Source organism: Leuciscus leuciscus (genome assembly GCF_965113295.1).
Source record: "Leuciscus leuciscus genome assembly, chromosome: 15".
In the NCBI taxonomy this organism is placed as follows: Eukaryota; Metazoa; Chordata; class Actinopteri; order Cypriniformes; family Leuciscidae; genus Leuciscus; species Leuciscus leuciscus.
The window spans coordinates 3,254,657-3,277,316 of NC_138739.1; the positions used below are offsets into that span (position 1 = coordinate 3,254,657).

Here is a 22,660-nt window from a genome sequence, read left to right on the forward strand (position 1 = left end):
CCGAAACGCATTCAAGACGGATTTAAATCAGATCGCTCAAACCACTTCAGGAGGTCATTCCAGATTAAGCTGGACAAGTGTAATGCATCTGGCTGTTGAAACCACATATGTTAATTTTACTCCTCCCAACAATGCTAAAGAATAAAAGTGTGAGAGTGTGTTACAAGGTGCTTAAAGTGCTTGAAGTACTTGAATTTGACTTTTTGACATTTAAGTCCTGGAAAAGTCCTGGAAAACCCTTGCCAGAAAAAAATTAAATAACAGCCATATTTTTGAAGAGGTTGAAAAGGGCTTGAATTATTCAAAATAGGGATGCATCGATACCGGGCTCATGTACTCGTACTCGTAAAAATGCTCCGATACCAACAACCGATAGGCTACCAGGCAGCGTGTGTATGAAAAAAAAATCAGTTTCAATATCCTTTCATTGGTTAAGAGGATTTCCCATGCCTGACAGCGCTGGTCAATGGATTGATCTCTATGAAGTGAAACATCAGATACCACCATATATATGTAATTTGAGTAAAAAAATAAAAAAAAATAATAATAAAGATAACCTTTGATAAGTGCTGATTGAAGTCCTTGAAATCCCAAAAAGTAGTGCTTAAAAAGTCCTTGAAAGTCCTGGAATTTCATTTTACAGAATCTGTATGAACCCTATATCATGTTATAGTCAGATATGACAGCAGTACTGGAGCTGAGCATCTCTTCACCAAACTGCCGCAAATCAAAGTGAAAGTAAGTCGCAGACGCTCAACACAATCATAATCATTAAAATTAAAGAAACTAAATGATGTTGGTGCGGTCTTTGATTTTGAAATTAGCTGGTGATCAATAAAATGCAGCTTATAATTGTTGCTTTCGGTGACGTGAACTCCATTAAATCTGCATATAGTGCGGGAATGGAAGGGATCGGATTTATATCCATTTAGCGAGAACACATTTATGTGACCAAGTGTAAATGGAATCGGTTTGATAAATCAGATAGCTATCCGATCTGAGAAAACGCATGACGTGTCCAGGTGTAAACAGCCCCAATGAGAGCAGAATGATCATCTTTTGGGTGAACGGTCTAACAACACTAACAGCCTTATTTAAACTGTGTCTGAAGACTGTATTCAGCTGAATACTGTGTCTTTCTGTCAATGTCTGATACAAACCTTTCAGAAGCTTTTCAACCAAAACAAAACAGATTACTAAAAATAATAAGTAACTGTTACAGTGCAGTAGAGGCAGACAATGACAGGGAGAAAAATAAGAAGCACTACTGTATGACTGTAAGTATCAGAGGACAAACATTTTTTTTTTTCTTAGAGGTATTATCCAGAAAAAAGACGTTGACAAACCTCCTCCATCACCTCCTGTCTTTGTGCTCTGATTGAGTTTTCCACTCCTTTTGTGATCAGAATTGTCTGGATCATCCACTGAATCACCTCCATCATCATATGTCTTACAGATGAGAAATTCTTCTTGTTCTTCCTTGAGCATCTTCTCTATCCTTCTAAACATCTCAGAGCGCGCGCCATCCTGCGTTTCTTGCATAAAACTGAAGATGTCTTCCTCCACACTCCTTTATTAAATTATGGACAGTGCTATTTATTACTATAGAAGTCCATATGTATGTGCGTGTCTCTTCATCAGTAGTCAGCACTATGGTGTGTTTAATGGCCTTCTCACTGAAGAGGTTCAGCACAGTTCTCACTCTTCTCAGGTCCTCTTCTCTGAAGTCCTTATTCTGCAGTACGAGTAAGATCACATGAGGTCCTGGAGCAGACAGAGACACACACTCTCTCACTCTCTGTGTGATCTGATACAGTGTGAGATGTGGCTGGAGCAGGGGAGGAGTGTTGATGACTGTGATGTGTCTCTCCTCCACTGTTCCACTGATTCTCACACTGTGCTGCTGTGAATAAGATGATGAAGCTTCACTGTGAAACGCTTCTGTACCCAGTATGATGTTTCCCACTCGGCTGTTTTCTGATACATTCTTTCCCAGCAGAACAATCCTCACTGAAAAAGAGCACACACACACACACACACACACACACACACGTGGGGTTTTCGTGTTTTAGGGGGACTTTCCATAGACATATTGATTTTTTTACTGTACAAACTGTATATTCTGTCCCCTTACACTAACCCGACCCCTAAACCTGCCCATCACACACACACACACACACACACACACACACACACACACACACACACACACACACACACACACACACACACACACACACACACACACACACACACACACACACACACACACACACACACACACACACACACACACACACACACACACACACACACGTGGGGTTTTCGTGTTTTAGGGGGACTTTCCATAGACATATTGATTTTTTTACTGTACAAACTGTATATTCTGTCCCCTTACACTAACCCGACCCCTAAACCTGCCCATCACACACACACACACACACACACACACACACACACACACACTAACCCGACCCCTAAACCTGCCCATCACACACACACACACACACACACACACACACACACACACACACACACACACTCTTGTACATTTATCTTTATGAGGACATTCATTGACACAATGCAATCTCTCGCCGCTTACCCTAACCTTACCCATCACAACAGTGCCTAACCCGACCCCTGACCCTAACCCGACCCTTAACCTCATTATAACCTTATCCCTCAAACCAAGGCTTGACCCTCAAACAGGCCTTTATAGGCTCTCAGAAACTGAGGACCGGCCAAAATGTCCTTTACTCTCTCTGTCCTCACTCCACTGGTCTAACACTCAAACTGGTCTTCACAAAGATAGTTGTACAAGCACACACACACACACACACACACACACACACACACACACACACACACACACACACACACACACACAAACACACTAACCCTACCCCTAAACATACCCATCACCACACACACACACACACACACACACACACACACACAAACACACTAACCCTACCCCTAAACATACCCATCACAAACACACTAAACTTTCTGCATTTTTACATAAAAAAAAAAAAAAAACTCATTCTGTATGATTTGTAAGCTTGTTTCCTCATGGGAACCTAAATTTAGTTCACACACACACACACACACAATAGACTTGCTGCGATATGTTACACGTGTTCAGCCGTAACACCGGGTACATCACTTGCCCACCGTGGCACTGCCCCCCAACCTTCGTTCATAACAGTTGTGCACAAGTGAAGTATACTGTGGCCTTTATAAGGGTGAGTTACAGTAATGTGTCTCGACCATGTAATCACGTCATACTGTAAAATGCTGTATTTGATGCCATCTGTGTCCCTTCTTCTGATGCATCTCTGGCTCTGTTTACAGCTGGTATTACAGCTGCCGTTTTGGTCGTTCGGATCATAAGTAGAAGAGACAGACACATTCCCATTTACACCGGTGCTTTAATCCGTCTCTTTTGTCCACTTTCAACCACTTCTGTCCTGAGTTCTTCAAGGGGAGGGTCTATTGATGGGTAAAATCTATGGGCTTTTCAGATCTTTGGATCTTAGGCCGGCGACACACTGGCTGCGTGTCCGTTTTTATTTCGGCTCCCATGTTTACAAGTTAGAGCTAGCACACTGCCTGCGTGATACGCGCGTCTCAGCCTTGTTTATACTTTTGCCTGGCTCCGCAGACTGCGCGCGCACCTCCCCAAACGGACGAGGCGTTTATACTTGACGCGCTCGCCGTTGTACTATTCTTTGAAACGACAGGGGGCGACTCGAGTAATTGTCCTCTTAACCATCAGGAATCAGCGGTTAGAAGAAGAAAGCAATACACACGTGACAATGTTTATTTTAGGACACCACCACCAATACCACACTACAAAAAGAATTGTGTATTATTACTCGTGACCAGAGCATATGAGCGGAGTGGAGCGGTGAGAATCTCCGCTCATCGCTCACGGAACTGTTCACCCCTCCGCTCCCCCGCTCAAAGCTACATCAGGCCGCTCCGCTCATTTTCGCTCAGCGCTCAACGCAGTTTGCTTCGCGCTCCACTCAAATCGCCCCCCGCTCGCTCCAAAAAAGGAAAAAAATCTACATGTATATCACTTGTAGCGGTCCCCAACCTTTTTTGCGTCACGGACCGGTTTAATATCAGACAATATTTTCACGGACCGGCCAAGGTGTGGCGGATAAATACAACAAAATAAAATGATACAAACGGCATAAAAAATGGGGTATTTTTTTTAAATAGCCTATAATAATAAACGTGGATCCAATATGTGTAGGCCATACTAGCAACTTTATTAGCAGCGTCCTCTAACATCTCGCCTAAAGACAACTGAGAAAGTCTGAACACAAACAAAATGCCCCCAAAAGAAAAAAATCTCCATGTTTTCGGTGCTGATGCGTTCATGTAACATGTAAGGGTGGCGCTGCCAATAACGCACCTAAAAGCTGTCACAACGAACCGGCAAAATTAATGATTATGTATATGTAAAATATAGCAGGAGACATTTTAATTGTTTACTAATAAACAATTTTTTTTATGTCTGTGTCGGCTGGAAAGATGCTGACTCGCGATCTTCGCAGTATTGAACACCCCAGAGAGAAATGCACATTTATACGGATTCAAGAGAGCAGTCTGTTTTCTTTCGTTTTGAATTGTTCTGTTTAAAAGTAGACATTTCAGGCTTTATATATATGTCTCAGGTCTGTCAGGCAAGTAGGCTATACGCTGAGTTTCGGTTCATTTATGAGACAAACTCCAGGTTCACCCGCCGGCGCCTTCGTGTCGTGATTATCTATTTTCTAATATATTTACTTATTTATTAAATCCAGACAATTGGTTGATGAAACACTGATCAAAATTAAGATACAATTAATACAAAACAAAATTAAATTTAAAGACAGGCTTTGTGCTTTCTGTTTGAGGTCTCAGTGAAAGTTTTAAAGCAGTCTTTTAGTGCCGCTGTCAGAGCGCTCACGTCCGTAACGGAGAACTGTCCCATCTGTAACATTGCTTTTTTTTGTTTTGTTTTTTTGTGAAATAAATTTCTAAATAAATGCGACTTATAGTCCAGTGCGACTATACCTATATATGTTTTTTCTTCTTCATGGCGCATTTTTTGACTGATGCGTGGCGTGAGCGGAGCGGAATTGGAGCGGGAAATAGGGCGACGCTCCGTCCTTTTGAAATTGCCGCTCTGCGCTCTGTCCAAGATCCGCCCGCTCCACTCCGCTCACATGCTCTGCTCGTGACAATAAAACAAAATATATGGATATGAGAATGTGTACAATATAACTAAATTAACGATCTCTTACTTATTTTCTAATTTCACTAAACATTTCATTAAGTATCGTGAAATTTTTTATTAAACATCAAAAATCCTTTTTATGCTCATTTTTTTAAATGTAAGCAACTAATTTAGACGTGCAAACCGGGTGCCGGTGTCGCGAATCTCTTTGCTTTGCTTTCATTTCCGACAATGGCGAGCGAAAGAGAGAGAGTGTTGTTGCAGCTGGAGCTAATCGACGTTGAACAACAAATTATTTTATTGCAAATGTTTAATCGCAGAAGAAAAAGAAGACGTCAGCGAAGGTGGTCTGTACGACCAGTGCACGAAGACAGTGAAAGCTACACTCCGGAAATGATGTACAATCTGACCAATCACAGCCCTTGCGGTCTGCGTCGCCTCGACACGTAGTTACAATTTTTTGGAGGTGCACGTCGAGCTACGGCGGAGGGGTCAGAGAGGGGTTCGCGGCGACGCAGAGGGGTCTGCGGGGGTACGCCATCGATTCGACACAGAAGTATAAAACAGGCTTTACCGTGCACACCGCCAAGCGAAATGGGGTCTTGCGCACCCAACGCGCACGAACGCCCACACCGCAATGACACCATTTTTGCCGCGCGCACCTTCGCGCTCGTGCGGACGCGTCGAGTATGGAAAACGCGTGCATGCTAGAAATAGAACCGACGGCTATTTTTCACGCGACACACAAGCGTGTTGGAAGCGTATCCAGGCAAAATAGAATAGGAAAAGATGTTTATATGTCATTTTGACATGAATACATATTAATAAATGACATTGATGTTTGAAAGTCTCTAGGTTTTGACATAAATGCAGATATAAATGTAATAATTTTTTGGGGGGGATTTTCAAATATTGCACCTGTCAATACAGAACGAAATATTCTGTAGCCCGACGTTGTCTTTGCTGCTATATATTTATGTTTAACATGAAGTATAGGCCTTCCACAACTCTCTCCCCATATGTCGAATATATCACCAATGAGGTTTATCATATGTCACCTAGCAGCAGCAGCGCCGCGTCAGACACGTTTCTGGTGTGCAAAGACATAGAAAACGCCACGCAACTGACACGCAACAGAAACGCCACGCTCACGCCACGCTCACGCCACGCAGCCAGTGTGTCGCCGGCCTAATAGACAAAATAAGCTTGCGTAATAATGAATGCGCCCAGAGACAACGGAAAAACATACAGAGAGCAGCAGCTGGTAGTTTCTGCTCTGACAGCCATAAGACTATGGGATGAATTTAGACTCAAAATGATCCATGCACAATTACCCATGAACTTGATTACAGTTTTTCTCTATTGCTAACACACTATAACTGGTTCAGTTGGCCCAATTTCCTATTTAATTTCTTGAAAAAAAGACACAGAAATTAAGTTTTTGGAGGAAAACATTTCAGGATTTTTCTCCACACAGTGGACTTCAACGGTAACCATATTGTTGAAGTCCAAATCAATGCAGTTTTTAGCATTTTTTACGTTAAGTGTTTTAGAAGGTCCCATTATGATGCCATTGTCTGTTTTAGTAGCTACTGCTATCTAGTGGTTCTCAGACAGGTGTGTGTGTGTGTGTGTGTGTGTGTGTGTGTGTGTGTGTGTGTGTGTGTGTGTGTGTGTGTGTGTGTGTGTGTGTGTGTGTGTGTGTGTGTGTGTGTGTGTCAGAAACGAGTCAATGAATGAACGCGTGTCACCGGATCCACAAATGCACATCTTACTTGTTGCATGCGCAAATAATAATACACTAATACAAAAGAAAACCTTTGTATTCACAAATCAGTCTCTATTTATACAAATTGCTACACATTCATTTAATTCTGAAATTTGCACAAGCAAGTTGAAAGACATTTGGTTGTGGATAGGGATGTACCGATCCACATTTTTCCACTTCCGATCCGATCCCGATACCTGAATTTGGATATCGGCTGATACCGATACTATTCCGATACCAGAGCTGTGTTTACTTTAATATTATTATTATCATTATTGTTTATTTTATATGATGCTGAAATAAACTAGAAAAACAGGAAATATTGTTAACAGGAAAAATCCCATTCTGAAAACAAATATGCAACATTCCCAAAATGTAAACTACTTGAGTGTTGAAATATAAGAAAAGTGCAAGTGTAAACATCTTACACACACACGAAGGGTGATCCTCGCTCCAATGCGGTAACTCTCGATGAATGCTCGATCAAAATCAGCTATCTTGCAAACAGACAAGCGGATTTTGCCTCAGACCCATCAATTTCGCTTCAAACTTTGGCTTTTTATGCGCGTCAATTTCACTCTGCACGCGCAAATGGATTCAAAATATTCAAGCGTCCAACTAGACGCGCAGACGCAAATTTGACGCGCTATTCGCGTTTGGTGTGAACGCACAGTAACGTGGTGCTTTTTTAAATGTTTGATTGCGTTTGTTGTGTTGTACGACGCGAGGGAGCTTCTGAATTACGGCTTTGCAAACATTGCATTTTGCTGTCTTGCTCTGCGGTGTTTCCAGTGTGAAGTATTTCCACACAGCGGACGTTGTTGGCTAGCCACAATCTGCGAAATGGATTTCCTGAGCAGGGGCGTGTCTCATAACTCTGTGTCTCATTGAGGCGCGCCTCCGTTCAGGAAATCCATTCCGCAGTTTGCAGCCAGCTAGCAGACTAGCCGGCGGGAATCACTTTTGGAGTCATTTCAGCAGACATCGTTAAAGCGCAGACATGACTCAAGGATATCGGATATCTCCGCAGGTTGGATCGGGAAAATCCTATACGTGAATTACGCTGGTATCGGTCCCGGTACCGATACTGGATCGGATCGGCCCCATCCCTAGTTGTGGATAGTACATGGATTCATGGATGAGTTCATGGATAATTGTGCATGCATGTGTTAATCATTTTGAGACTAAATTCATCCCATACAAGACCAGCCGAACGCTGTGAGTGTGTGTTAGAAATCAGGAATGGTGAGAGAACATTGTGTTTGGTACGTTTTTCCTCTTCAAACCAAACTTGGGTCTCCAGCTGATACATTTTAAATCCCATCTAGCTTGAGCTCTTCCCATAATGTTTAGCATTAGATCAGTAGACGGAGAGTAGACGGTCTTTTGTGTCTGTTTGAACACACTCGACCACATGAGCGTCTACACTACGAAAGCAATCCGGTTGAATGTGTTTTCGACTACCTCTGGAAGTGGTCAAAAGTGGACAAGCTCAAAGCGTTTTAGACCCTGTTTACACCAGTGTTTAGAGCCGTCCAGTTGTGATTAGCTCGACCAAAATGCATGTTAAGACCAGCTGTAAACACGGCCTCTGATCAATCTGATGTTATATAGTCATTGGCCGCGTTTCTGTTACCCTTCAAATTGCGCAAATTGAAATTGCGAATTGGAAATACGCCCAATGGAAACGCATAAATTTCGCGAAAACTCCCATTTATTGCAAAAATGTTTTTGAGCTCGCATGAGTTGGTTTTTCAGCCAATTCGAAAGAGAGATATTTCGCAAAACTGCAATGGAAACAGTTTTTGCGCATTTACAGCTCACCTGACATAATAACACCGTTTGGACAGAATACGAGACAGAGTTCTTTGTTAAATTCATAAAAGACAAAGAATTACAGGAATACTGGATTCTAAGCCTCAAAGAAATGCCACAATCAAGACCTCGAAGCAGAAATGAGGGATAAACACGCATAAACTCCTCATATGTGCCGCTCATAAGTATTATAAGGGTCTTTCCTTGCTATTAATGATTGGATAACACACATACGTCTCCTTTGATTAATAATAATGGTTAGTGCGGTGGCTGGGATATATATAAACCTACCAAAGTCCGTTGCCATGATTTTTGGAATGATTTATCGCGAAAGAAAAAAAAATTGACGCTTTAGGTGCTTAACATCGGTTAATGGAAACGCCGTCATTTTGCGATGGTTTTTTATCGACATTTAAAAAATTAAAAAATTAAATACAAAAAAACGCAATCTGACTGTTTCGTCTCCGTTGTACTCTATCTCTCTGTTCACAAATAGCTAATCTCTCTTTCTCACACGCACAGACACACATATAGTGGTGGTTATAATCCAAGATAAATCACTTATGTAAAAAGAATTCATTACATTTGGTTATCCGTATCGGAAATTGCTATATCTATAAAGATAACCATATTAGCGTCCGATATTGTTCTGTTTATTCTAAGTGTGTGTTTGTCTGCCGCTTTAAATGCTCGAGCTCGTTACAGCAGGATGGATTCTGATTGGCTGTCGATGTTTTTATCGTTCATCCGCTGGATAAAATGATTCTGAAAGTGATTCCAGCTATATAGTTTCTCTGTGCCATTATCGTTATAGTTGTGGTGTGATCTCTGCTATTCTTTAATATTGAGAACAATTTTTAGAACTATATCGTTATCTTTATAGTTATTGTCCTTGGTGTGACCAGGCCGTTACCCATTATGTTTCATTAAAGGAACACATAAAAGTTTCAAGTTGACACATCTTAATATCACTGCCAGTGATTTAATTCACTTACTGTTAGGACGATCAAAGTTTGGACTTCTTCTTCCTGCTGCTTGATAAAACACACACACACACACACACACACACACACACACACACACACACACACACAAAGAGGTATTTAATCAATCAACAATAACACACTTAACACAATCATACAAAAATGTATTATGTTATCACCAATTAAACGATAGTCATCTCATCTTCACAAACAAACCACTATTTACACACCATTTGTACATAAATTCAACCATGTTTCCTGTAGTTTGATATATACATATATATTCTACCCTTCTTCTTTATTCAACGAATACTCTAAACAGACCATAACATTATACATAATAACCTGAGTAAATCTTCAAAAAGATCAGGGGCTTTTAACAATAATCAGGGGCTTAAGCCACCAATAGCTACTGACCAATAGCAGGATAGGAGAGAACAATACGTCTGTTTTTATCTTCTGAATCTGAACTATTCTGAGAAGTGTCTGAAGTTCGCGGTCTTTTGCTTCACATTTAATAGACCCCTTTTCAGTTGGTAAACAAGGTGACTTTTTTGTGGGCGGAGCTTAGGTGGAGGCAGAACGATCCCTCTGGCCGCTTCACTAACGTTAATTTGCAAGTTTTGTTAGCTTGTTTGCACAATGTTCTCATTGGTCTTTATATCGAGCCTCCGAAATGCAAAGTGTATGTATATTTACGAAATCTGAACGCATTTTGTCCAGTAGTGAACTTCAATTATCACGTGCTCATGGAGAAGTGAACACTGCATAGGCTCCCTCAATCAGCACTTGTGTTGATTTATGGAGTAAAAAGTCTTGACTGCTTCATTTTGGCGTATATGCATTATATTACTATTACACATCTGATCAGGGACGAACTGGGGCTAAAAAACAGCCCTGGACTTTCTCCCAAATAGGCCCATCATCCGGCCATTCGCCTCTAGCCGTGTGCGACCGACACTAGCCAGGATGTCCTGATACAATGCCACAATACTGTAACCTATCAGACAAGGTATTCACAGCAAGTAACATCTCAAAACCAATGATGATAATTGAGGTTGTGTTTATTAATGAAGCCTCAGCCTTCAAATAAAAACAAAAAATGTACAATGCCATAAAATACAAATAATGAAATGTCACTGGCTACAGTAACCCCAAATAACACAAACTTGTAATTATAAAACATATAGTTATATACCAGGGGCCTCCAACCTGTTTGTGTACCTTTTTATCCCCTACCTCAAGGGATAAAATAATATAGAAGGGATTTTGTTTGTTATACTCAAATATTTATTATACATATAACATGGTGCTTTTTTACTTTTCACATATTAGCCTATGCGAAATAATAAAATATCTTGATATTCTGGTTCAGACTTACAAGCCTTAAAAAAAATAAAAATCAACAATTCCTGAAAAATTATGAAAATATTTATTGATTTTTTGTTGTTGATTTTTCTATAAACCTATTGTATGTGTTATCAAAAACAGTAGCCCAAACATTTAGTATAAATATAAATGCAAAAATAAATAAATAAACTGCCATAACTTCTAAACAAAAACATTACTGCATTACATTTAATACATTTTTACATGACTATATTAATATAACATCATTTTTAATATGAATATATACAGGCACATTTCTGCCAAAAAAGTTTGTTTTACAACAGTTAATGTTGTGGAGTGAAATGTTTTCTAACTGGTTTATTCTTGGAACAATGTTTCGCCTGTTTTTTGCATCAATATGTTGAGAATATCAGCACTGTTTCATCTAGCTTTTTATAAGCTTAAATCACAATGTCATCTGTGGGTTTATACGAGAGATAGAGAATTCTGCGCTGAATTGACCGTTGACCTGCTTCTCAGTGGATCACGCAGCTCTGTGTAATGTTCGCGTGATCGAGATCAGCCCTTTGGCCGTTTCAAAAGTGAAAATTGAAAAGTTTAGTTGAAAAGATCGCAAAATAATTTTTTTTTACACGTAGTGTATAAGTGATCGTATTAGTGCCCCTGCTGTTGGCTGTTTATTGCTTTATTAGACTTTTTTTGTGCCGACGGCCCTCGGTTGGACGGCCGTTCTGGACTATTCCAGAACGCACAGTCCGTCCCTGCATCTGATCAATCTCAACATGCTTTAAAGGTCCCATGACATGCTACTTTTTGTAGGCTTTAATATAGTCATTAGTGGTCCCTAGTACTGTTTCTGAAATCTCTTTCCAAAAATTCAGCCTCAGTGCAGAATTATAGCCACTACAAGCCAGTCCCAGAATGAGCTTCCTTCAGACAGGCCGTTTCGGTGTCTGTAGCTTTAAATACTAATAAGGAGGAGAAAGGCGGCGCAAGGTGGAGGGTGGGTGTGGCCTTGGCCATCTTGCGCAACGGTAACGTGGCGTGCATGTTTACGTTGGATATAGCAATGGCACGAAGACACGCAGTCTTTCAAGCATTTCAGTTTGACCCAGAATCTGATCCAGATGGAGAAGCAACGGATGAAGAAGTTGCAACTCAGCGGCTCCAGCAGGACGTTTCCGAATGGTTAGTTTAAAATATTATGTCTGGATACGGTACTTTATTCGGATGGTTTACAGTTATTATTATGTAGCTAACGCTAACCTACTGTTGCCTTTTCATGAGAGATCTGTAACGTCTGTATTTATCTTATTACAATTACATCAAGCTCTGCGATCTTGAAATGCGGATATCGCGCGAGCCATATAACCAACAGGAAAACGGTTATCCAAATAACAAAGAACGAAAGAAGTGTACAACACTCGCGTTACAGTGTGTGTATTCACACACATAAACTGCATAGCTGCATAGCTAATGTTACAGCCACATTCTACGTGTAAAATTTAGGTAACCATAACAGTAAAGCAACACACTTATATCATTAGTTGACTTACTTGTCCGAGGTGTGTAGCTGCTGAGCCAAAGAGAGTGATCTAGACTTTAGTTTCAGACGTTCAGCAAGCACAGCTCTGTATTGACCCTTCGGTGTTCATTTGTACATCCAATTATTGAGCAATTGTTATGCTTCGCTCGCTCAAAAGCCATGATATCTCTCGTGGACAAACTAAAATCGCGCGCGCGCGTTCCTACTTCCTAGCGCATTTTCTCATGGGCGGAAAATATTCTCTGGGCGGGCAAAGCAGAGACAGGGCACAGGGGAGGTAACATTTCTCCTTATGACGTCATAAGGAGGAGATTCAAGATCAGCGCATATGAGCCTCCATTTTCTCAAAGGCAGAGAAAGATAGCAAAAGCTCGATTTACACCGATTTAAATTTTTAGAAACTTGGGGACCATATACAGGCTAGGGGAACTCATATTAATGTTAAAAAACCTCAGAAAGTGAAAATTTCATGTCATGGGACCTTTAAGAGTGTGTCGCTACGTTTGCGTTACTAAGCTTACATTTAAATGTCTAGCTTTGGTTGTTAATTCGAATTTAAGAATGCAAAACTATAATAGCATTGGCCTAGATAAGAACTGATGTGTAAAAATGTATGAGATGTAGCCTTTAATATACGTCGGTTATTCTTCTTCCTGGTGTTCAATGCCACATTTAAACATAGACCTAAGAGCGTGAAATAACTAAACGAAGTAAACCATTGTCTATTGTTGGCTAATATTTCATAATCACTGCACAAATCATTGAGGAAACTTTGCTGCATAGGCTATATTTGTGCCTTAATTTGATTCTTACCTGAACTCGACGCCATTTCAACACCAGCAGGTCCAGCACTGCAATCAAAACCGAAAGAAACACGATAAAGCTCACCTGAGCCACGCCTTTATCTATAAATCAGAAATGAACTAGCATACGGAAGATGCGCTTAATTCCTTCTTTAACTCTGATCAATAGAAAAAGCATATAGTAGCCTACAAACAGGGGTGCCGCCAGAAATTCTGGGCCCTATGGAAACCAAATTTTCTGGGCCCCCTACATTTTTTACAGATAAAATTTAACCCAATAAACATGCCCTGTATACTTTAAAAAAGATACTTAGCACATTGCATAGTTGCATACGAGGTGCAGACAATAACACACACACGTAATAACCATATTATTTTGTTTTCTTAATATAAAATATTAAAATATCTATTTTGTAAACTCCTTATAGCCAATGGTTAGCCTACTACAGACATGTTTTATTCAATTTTATATTATTTTTTCTGGGGCATTTTATTCATATTAAGAACGTCAAGTTTGACAGCATCGATCGTAGTAGCAGCAGCACTGTCACTTCACAGAACACACGACACACACGGCAAACTGATTTTGTAATTTTTGAAGCGTGTAGATTACTTTTTGTTTTGTAAAGTTATCATCATGTGGCGAACACAGTAGATAAGACGTGTTTAGAGGCTTCAATCAATCTTCGTGAAGTTTCGCGCTCAGGCTCACCTTGTTCGGCTGACTGTGCGTTCACACCGGACGCGAATAGCGCGTCAAATTCGCGCCTGCCGCGTCTAGTTATACGCTTGACCACTTTGTGTTAATTCGCGCGTCAAGAGCGAAATTGACGCGCGTAAAAACAAAAGTTTGAAACGAAATTACAACGCGTCTTTGCATGGACTTAACATTGAAATCACTCGCGCCTGACGCGCTATTCGCGTCCGGTGTGAACGCACCATGAGACGGGGACGGGGGACGTGGGGGAAGGAGGACGTGGGTGTGCAGCAGCCGCTGAATCTGTGTCTACGAGACATGATAACCCGGAGACAGCAGAGATGTTATTATTGTTGGATGTAAATCATAATTCAGTAATTATTTTACTTAGCTAGCTAGATAAAAGCAGGTCATGTAGCAACAAAAATAAGTAGCCTAACTCTGAAAGTTTTGGAATACAGGAATAGGGCAAGCTACCTTTCTTTTTGAAAAACTGTGTGACATACTGTCGACTTCGGCGTTCTCTGTCTTCTATTTCCGTTTTTGATGCCCTGACTTTTGATGTGACATGTCTGCGTGTGTCACTGTCTGCGCTGCATCATAGCAAGTGCAATAAGCAAGAGACGCTACACGAGCGATCGTAGCTCGGACAGCGCAGGTGGAATGAACCATTGTGAGGGGGAGGGGTGTGACTGAAACAGTAAATACATTATTTGTTTTTTAAATATTAAATCTATGGTCAAAACGTACAAAATACACATTTAGTGCATGAGGGGCCCTAGCACATTTAATGTATGTATAAAAAAGAGAAAAGAACTAAGAAAAGAAAAAGGGGGTCTGCTCTTCTGGGCCCTAAATCAGCCTGGGCCCTTAGAATCGTCCTAACCTTCCACCCATTTACGGCGCCCTTGCCTACAAACATTTCAATTATTCAAAATTCGTATTTCATTCATATATATATATTACTGAGATAGAATTTAAGTTTCAGATTCTAGTCATGGAACACTTCTGTAAGAGGTTTAGTGTCCTTGCGTTATTCAGCCACAGGGTGGCGCTGTAACAGTGAGTAATCTGATCCTGGAGGGTCACAGTCCCAGAGTTTATCTCCAGCCTCCTCCAACATTATTATCCTGAAGATCTTGGCTGCGTTCCAAACCGCATACTTCCCTACTATTTATTATGGGAAAAAGAGTAGGCGAGCGAAAATGTATGTACGAATCCAAAAGAGTAGGCGAGAATTACCTGGGTGACGTATTAATTATCGCGAGATTCGGACTTAAGTTCGTTCGATATGCCTACTTTCCTACTATATAGTAGGCGAAAACAGTACGTGAAGGAAGCAGTACGTTCGAAACATCAGTATTCATAAAAGAGTAGGCGAGAAGTTCCCGGATGGCTTACTGCTTCCACACAGATTTTTGAGTGCTGATCCGTGGATACTCTTCTATCCCAGGAGGCCACGCGAGAGGATACGTCATTATCAAACATCGCGGAGATCAGCGACGCGGGTGCTTTCAAATGTGAGTAAACACGGTTCCTTGTGTTAAAATTGCATGTGTTGAACTACTGTAGAGTAAACTGTTGAATTGTTGAAGGTGTAAAGACGTTACACAGTGTAGTATAGTTGTGATTTTGCTGTAAAAACACGTTTTATTATGTAGTATAACGTTAGCGAACGGGAGCTCCAGTAAGGACACGTAAGTTACGTCTCTAAAGTGGATTTACATAAACCATATATCTTAAAGACGCTTATTTTAAATGTCTATTTACATCTGACAGGAAAATCTTCAGTAAGTATTGCAGATGAGCACATCACAACATGAAATAGACATCTGAGTGATGAATGTGTGCTAGAACAAATCTATAAAGTAACTAAACATAAGTTTTCTATTTTATTTGTCCATTACTGTTGATAAATTGAGGAACATTTATGTTGGATAAAAAGTTAAAACAACCTCAACATGTAAATGTAGTGTTGAGCTCATAAAGGTAATGTGAATCTTGTCTGGATGTTACAGGGACAGATGAACAGATGTGTGTTTATCAGAGGTGGGAGTAAGTCACACATGTGCAAGTCACAAGCAAGTCTCAAGTCTTAACCTTCAAGTCTCAAGCAAGTCCGAGTCAATTTTGTGAAAAGCAAGTCAAGTCAAGTCAAGTCAAGTCGTAGCTTGGGTCACAAGTCACTGGCAAGTCATACAAACGTTTGATGATTTCACTGAATTTATATATTAAAATAAGTTAAAACTACATAAGCTGTGGACTATGGTTTTATTTGCAACATTTTTTTTTAAATATGCATTTCCACATACAGCTGAGTGGTTACTACAATAAAAAAATAAAAAAAAAGTACAAATTTCAAACTACATAGCCTAAAATGTAAATGTAACTGAAATTAGGCCAACATTAAAGCATGAAAAATAAATATGCCTCAAACTTTGCAGAAGACCATTAAAAGGTATTAAACAATTCACAATTCCAGTATAATGGTTCCTATGCCACTAAATGGCATTCTTCAAACTGGCATCCCCTTTATGGAACATGAACACATCCCAACAAGTTAGATCTTTCCTTTTTAACAAAAGAATAACAAGAAAAAAACAGTAATAATTGAATTGACACAAAACTTACACCTGTCAAACAGGTGGATTGACTATTGTACATTATTAATCTGTGTGAGTGAGTGATTTATTAATATTTGTGAATGAATGTGTGTGCATGTGTATGTGTGAAAAGTGTATTGTTTGCATGTCCATGGTTGTGTTTGACTGTGTGTGTGTGTGTGTGTGTGTGTGTGTGTGTGTGTGTGTGTGTGTGTGTGTGTGTGTGTGTGTGTGTGTGTGTGAGAGAGAGAGAGAGAGAGAGAGAGAGAGAGAGAGAGAGAGAGAGAGAGAGAGTGATTTGATTGAGTGTGATTGATTCATTAATATTTGTGAGTGAATGTGTGTGCGTGTGTATGAGTGAAGAGTGTATTGTTTGTTTGCATGTGTGCATGGTTGTGCTTGCAAGTTTGAATTTTTGTTTTGTGTATTTGTGTATGCATGGTTCGGTTCGAAAGTCTGTATGTTTTTTTTCTTTGTGTGTCGGTGTCTTTTTACAATCTTTTAGTGGTATTAACAAGCGATTTCTTTTTACTTACTCTATGCCCTATATACTAGCGTTATAAGCTAAACAGTTTTTAGAGATAAAACTCTTTACATTCGATTATCATGAAAACAAATCCCAGAGAACGGTAGACTGTACCAATGCATTATTAATTATTATTAAATTACAGTTACATTTTTTTTATATTTCTTTTAACATTCAAGTCAACCCTGGGATCATAGCAGACTATATTGGTAGCATATAACTAGACAGTACAAAGGGATTCATGCAGGTAAGAAAAACTGGAATATGGCATATTTTAACATATTTTAACCCGATTTTCATTTTCATTTTCAAGAAAATATTTTTTCTCTGTGCTTTTGTATGTAAGGGATTATTCAGATCATTAAAAAAATCATTAACCCAAGGCACTCGAATATTATTAAAAATAAAAATATATAGAAAGCCTTTATTTCATCATGGCTTTAATATTTTAAAATCAGGTGACAAGTACTTGCACAACTATGCGTTGTGGCTAATGAGCCTTTGTCAGGGTGTGTGACCAAAACCCCTTTCACACAGAGATTCCGGAAAATACACGGATAAAGTGACCCAAGATTTTACCCGGGTTCGTTTGATTTAGGTTCATTCACACTGCCAGTCTGGCAGTGCCAGTGATTTCCCGGAATCAGAGATTGCGTTCACACACAACCCCTAAAGACATGTAATGTCTTAGCAGCGTCTTAAGTTTGCTTATGAAACCACGCTTGTGCATTTTTTTCTTCTTCTCTGATTCGATCATAAACTTGCGCATTACGTACCGTTTCAAAGCTGGCGAACGATCCCGCGCTTCAGCGTCATCACTACGACACTGCATTATCACGGCTTTTGTTCACACAGCGCGCGTTCCTGCTGCGTCACGTGATTGTTGCGGTGCGTTCAAATACAGATATTTATTTTTAAAAAGACAAGTTATTTCGAGTCATTTACCTCAAGTCCGAGTCAAGTCTCAAGTCATGAATATCAAGTCAAAGTCAAGTCAAGTCTTTTATTAATATTTGTCAAGCAAGTCTCAAGTCAAAAAAAAAACCCTTTGCTACAGAAACGCAAACAAGAGCAACAGGTAATTCCGCCTTGGGGAGAGACGGGTCTTCGTTAAGAAGAAGTATGACGCTGTGCAGTGAAAACCGACGTAAATTGGAAGCTGCAGGGCCGATCTCCCTTCTCTCAGCCAGGGCAACCAACATCGGTACATGGAACGTGAGGACCATGTACGAAGCGGGGAAGACAGCGCAAGTGGCAGCGGAGATGCGGAGCTACAACCTCACCCTGCTTGGAATCAGCGAAACTCGATGGACGCAGTCCGGTCAGAAGAGGCTGATCACTGGCGAGATGCTGCTGTACTCGGGACATGAGGAGGATAACGTCCCCCACACACAAGGAGTAGCACTGATGTTGTCAAAAACTGCACAGCGAGCACTCACTGGATGGGAAGCCCACGGCCCAAGGATCATCACAGCATCTTTCCGAACGAAGAAGAAGAAGATCACCATGAATGCTGTGCAGTGCTATGCACCCACCAATGACAGCGAGGAGGGAGACAAGGAGCAGTTTTATAGCAGATTGCAGTCCATCCTGGACAGTTACTCAGAGAACGATGTCACCATCCTGATGGGGGATTTTAATGCCAAGGTGGGGAAGGATAACACCGGGTATAAGGAAGTGATGGGAACACATGGACTTGGCAACATGAACGAAAATGGTGAGAGGTTTGCAGATCTGTGCGCTCTTAATAACCTGGTGATCGGCGGCAGCGTCTTCGCACATAGGAGGATACACAAGGCAACTTGGGTGTCACCGGACGGCTCCACCGAGAACCAGATAGACCACATCTGCATCGTCAGGAAATTCAGAAGATCTCTACAGGATGTGAGAGCGAAGCGAGGAGCGGACGTCGCATCAGACCACCATCTCGTAGTGGCAAGACTGAAGCTGCAGTTGAAGAGGGGGTGGATGGCAACTACAGCACAGAGGCACAAGTACAACACCTGCTTTCTGAGGGACACACACAAGCTAGAGGAATTTAGAGTGGCTTTGAGCAACAGGTTCCAAATACTGCAAGAACTAGAAGAGGAGAAGGAGGATACAGTGGATGGCAGATGGAAGCGAGTGAAAGAAACCATAACGACAACATGTAGGGAGGTCCTTGGACCCCTGAAATACCAGCACAAGGAGTGGTTGTCGGTAGAGACATTGAGGAAGATTCAGGAAAGAAAAGAGAAGAAAGCAGCCCTCAATAACAGCAGAACAAGAGCGGAGAAGGCTAAGGCACAAGAAGATTACACAGCCGCCAATAAAGAGGTAAAGAAGCGTATTAGAACCGATAAGCGGAACTATGTTGATGGTCTGGCAGCCGAAGCAGAAGAAGCAGCAAGAAATGGCAATATGAAAGATCTGTACTCCATCACAAAGACGCTGTCAGGGAAGTTCTGCAAGCCAGCTAGGCCGGTGAAAGACAAGGAGGGAAAAATATTGAAGGGAGAGGAACAACAAATGGATAGATGGAGGGAACACTTCGAAGAACTGTTAAACAAGCAAATGCCAGCAAACCCGCCAACCATCAATCCAGCATCAGAGGATCTACCAATAGATTGCAGTGCGCCAACCAGAGAAGAGATCCGCAAGGCAGTAGGCCAGCAGAGGAACGGCAAGGCAGCAGGTCCAGACAGTATACCAGCAGAAGCATTGAAGGCGGACCTGGAAACAACGGTAGAGATACTGTTCCCGTTGTTTAAGAAAATCTGGGAGGAGAAACAGGTGCCCACGGAGTGGAAGGAGGGATATATTATAAAGTTACCTAAGAAAGGCGACCTCAGCAAGTGTGACAACTACCGAGGGATTACGCTACTGTCCATTCCAGGGAAAGTGTTCAATAGGATCATCCTGAATAGAATGAAGGACCAGGTGGACACCCAACTCCGTGACCAGCAGGCAGGCTTCCGGAAAGACAGATCCTGTACGGACCAGATTGCCACCCTGCGTATCATTGTCGAACAGTCACTGGAGTGGAACTCCTCTCTCTACATTACCTTTGTAGACTATGAGAAGGCTTTTGATAGCCTGGATAGGAGTGCCCTTTGGAATCTTCTCCGGCATTATGGTGTGCCAGCCAAGATCGTCAACATCATCCGAAACTCGTACGATGGTATGACCAGCAGAGTGGTCCATGGAGGGAAGCTTACGGAGACCTTCGAAGTGAGAACCGGGGTTCGTCAGGGATGCCTGCTCTCGCCTTTCCTCTTCTTGCTAGCCATCGATTGGATAATGAAGACTACAACGGCACGCACAAGAACAGGAATCCAGTGGACACCCTTCACACAACTCGACGACCTGGACTTTGCGGATGACTTGGCCTTGCTATCCCACACCCGACAGCAGATGCAGGAAAAGATAAACAGCACAGCTGCCACCTCCGCTCAACTAGGTCTGAACATCAACAAACAGAAGACAAAGATCCTCAAGGTGAATAACACCAACAACAACCCAGTCCAGTTGGACGGAGAGGCGTTAGAAGAAGTGGAGGCCTTCACCTACCTGGGCAGTGTCATCAACAATCAGGGTGGAACAGACGCTGACGTTAAGGTACGAATATGTAAAGCAAGAGCAGCCTTCCTACAGCTGAGGAACATCTGGAGCTCGAAGGAACTGGGCCTAAGGACAAAGGTCAGGCTGTTCAATACCAATGTCAAGGCGGTCCTTCTCTATGGTGCAGAGACATGGAGGAAAACAGTGGCGACGATGAAGAAAGCTCAGACCTTCGTCAACTCCTGTCTGCGAAGAATCCTCCAGATTCGCTGGCCAAACACCATCAGCAACCAGGATCTTTGGCAGAGAACTAATCAGCTTCCTGCAGAAGATGAGATCCTGAAACGACGCTGGAGATGGATTGGTCACACGCTCCGCAAGCCAGCTTCCAACATCACCAGGCAAGCGCTCACTTGGAATCCCCAAGGCAAAAGGAAAAGAGGAAGGCCAAGAAATACGTGGCGCCGAGATCTGGCAGCTGATACCAAAGAACTTGGATACACCTGGAGCCAGCTGGAGAGAAAAGCCCAAGACAGGGATGCCTGGAGAGCTCTTGTCGGCGGCCTATGCCCCAGGAGGGGTAGCAGGCATAAGTAAGTAAGTAAGTCTCAAGTCCTAAAATTTGCGACTTAAGTCTGACTCGAGTCAAGTCATATGACTCGAGTCCCCCATCTCTGGTGTTTATCCAGTGGAGAGTGGCTCATGAAGCTGAATGCTGCCATCAAAGGCTTTGAGTGAGTATATTACAGAAATAAATAACAACAACTATTTAAATATTAAGTTGTAGTTTATTTTAATTATTGTAATTTCAAACAGAGCTATTACAGCACTTTTCTGATTCTTGATTTCTGTGCATTTGCTGCACAGCTTGTGTGGTGGAGCAGGACCTGCAAGGGAAGATGACGGCAGCATTTGTGAAAAAAACAAAGTTTTTGTCTTCTAAATAATACTGAAATCAAATGACATTGTGCGGTTAAAATGACTGTTTTTTGTGTTATGTTTGTGCATTTTTGTAGGATCTGAAATGTCAGCAGGCTGGTGTGAGCACTGAGGATGAGGAGCCCAGAGCTGAAACCTGGAGATGGTGCCATGGATGAGTCCCTCCATCACTCCACCTGTCCTTATGAGTCCCTCCATCACTCCACCTGTCCTTATGAGACCCTCCATCACTCCACCTGCCCTTACGAGACCCTCCATCACTCCACCTGCCCTTATGAGACCCTCCATCACTCCACCTGCCCTTACGAGACCCTCCATCGCTCCACCTGCCCTTACGAGACCCGCCATCACTCCACCGCCCTTATGAGACCCACCATCGCTCCACCTGCCCTTATGAGACCCACCATCACTCCTTATGAGACCCTCCATCACTCCACCTGCCCTTATGAGACCCTCCATCATTCCACCTGCCCTTATGAGACCCTCCATCACTCCACCTGCCCTTATGAGACCCACCATCACTCCACCTGCCCTTATGAGACCCTCCATCACTCCACCTGCCCTTACGAGACCCTCCATCACTCCACCTGCCCTTATGAGACCCTCCATCACTCCACCTGCCCTTACCAGACCCTCATCACTCCTTATGAGACCCTCCATCACTCCACCTGTCCTTATGAGACCCTCCATCACTCCACCTGCCCTTACGAGACCCTCCATCACTCCACCTGTCCTTATGAGACCCTCCATCACTCCTCCTGCCCTTACGAGACCCTCATCACTCCTTATGAGACCCTCCATCACTCCACCTGTCCTTATGAGACCCACCATCTCTCCACCTGCCCTTATGAGACCCA

The 22,660-nt window shown here is 42.0% G+C and overlaps 1 protein-coding gene across 7 annotated transcripts in view; it reads right to left on the reverse strand.

Moving 5' to 3' along the window:
• Positions 1 to 22,660, reverse strand: part of LOC309475950 (uncharacterized protein) — a 90,812-nt gene that overhangs the window by 50,374 nt on the left and 17,778 nt on the right. The window contains exons 1-3 of one of the 7 annotated variants that reach the window (XM_082138962.1): positions 13,509 to 13,623; positions 9,812 to 9,847; positions 1,347 to 2,010 (exon numbers count right to left, since the gene is read on the reverse strand). The exons of 3 other annotated variants lie outside the window; for them this stretch is intronic. In XM_082138962.1, coding sequence (XP_081995088.1) covers positions 1,347 to 1,542 — 196 coding nt within the window. In that variant the 5' untranslated portion in view covers positions 1,543 to 2,010; positions 9,812 to 9,847; positions 13,509 to 13,623. Of the gene's footprint in view, positions 1 to 1,346; positions 2,011 to 9,811; positions 9,851 to 13,508; positions 13,624 to 22,660 lie in introns of those variants that run through there. 3 more of the 7 variants (XM_082138961.1, XM_082138964.1, XM_082138963.1) reach the window with 3 other exon arrangements.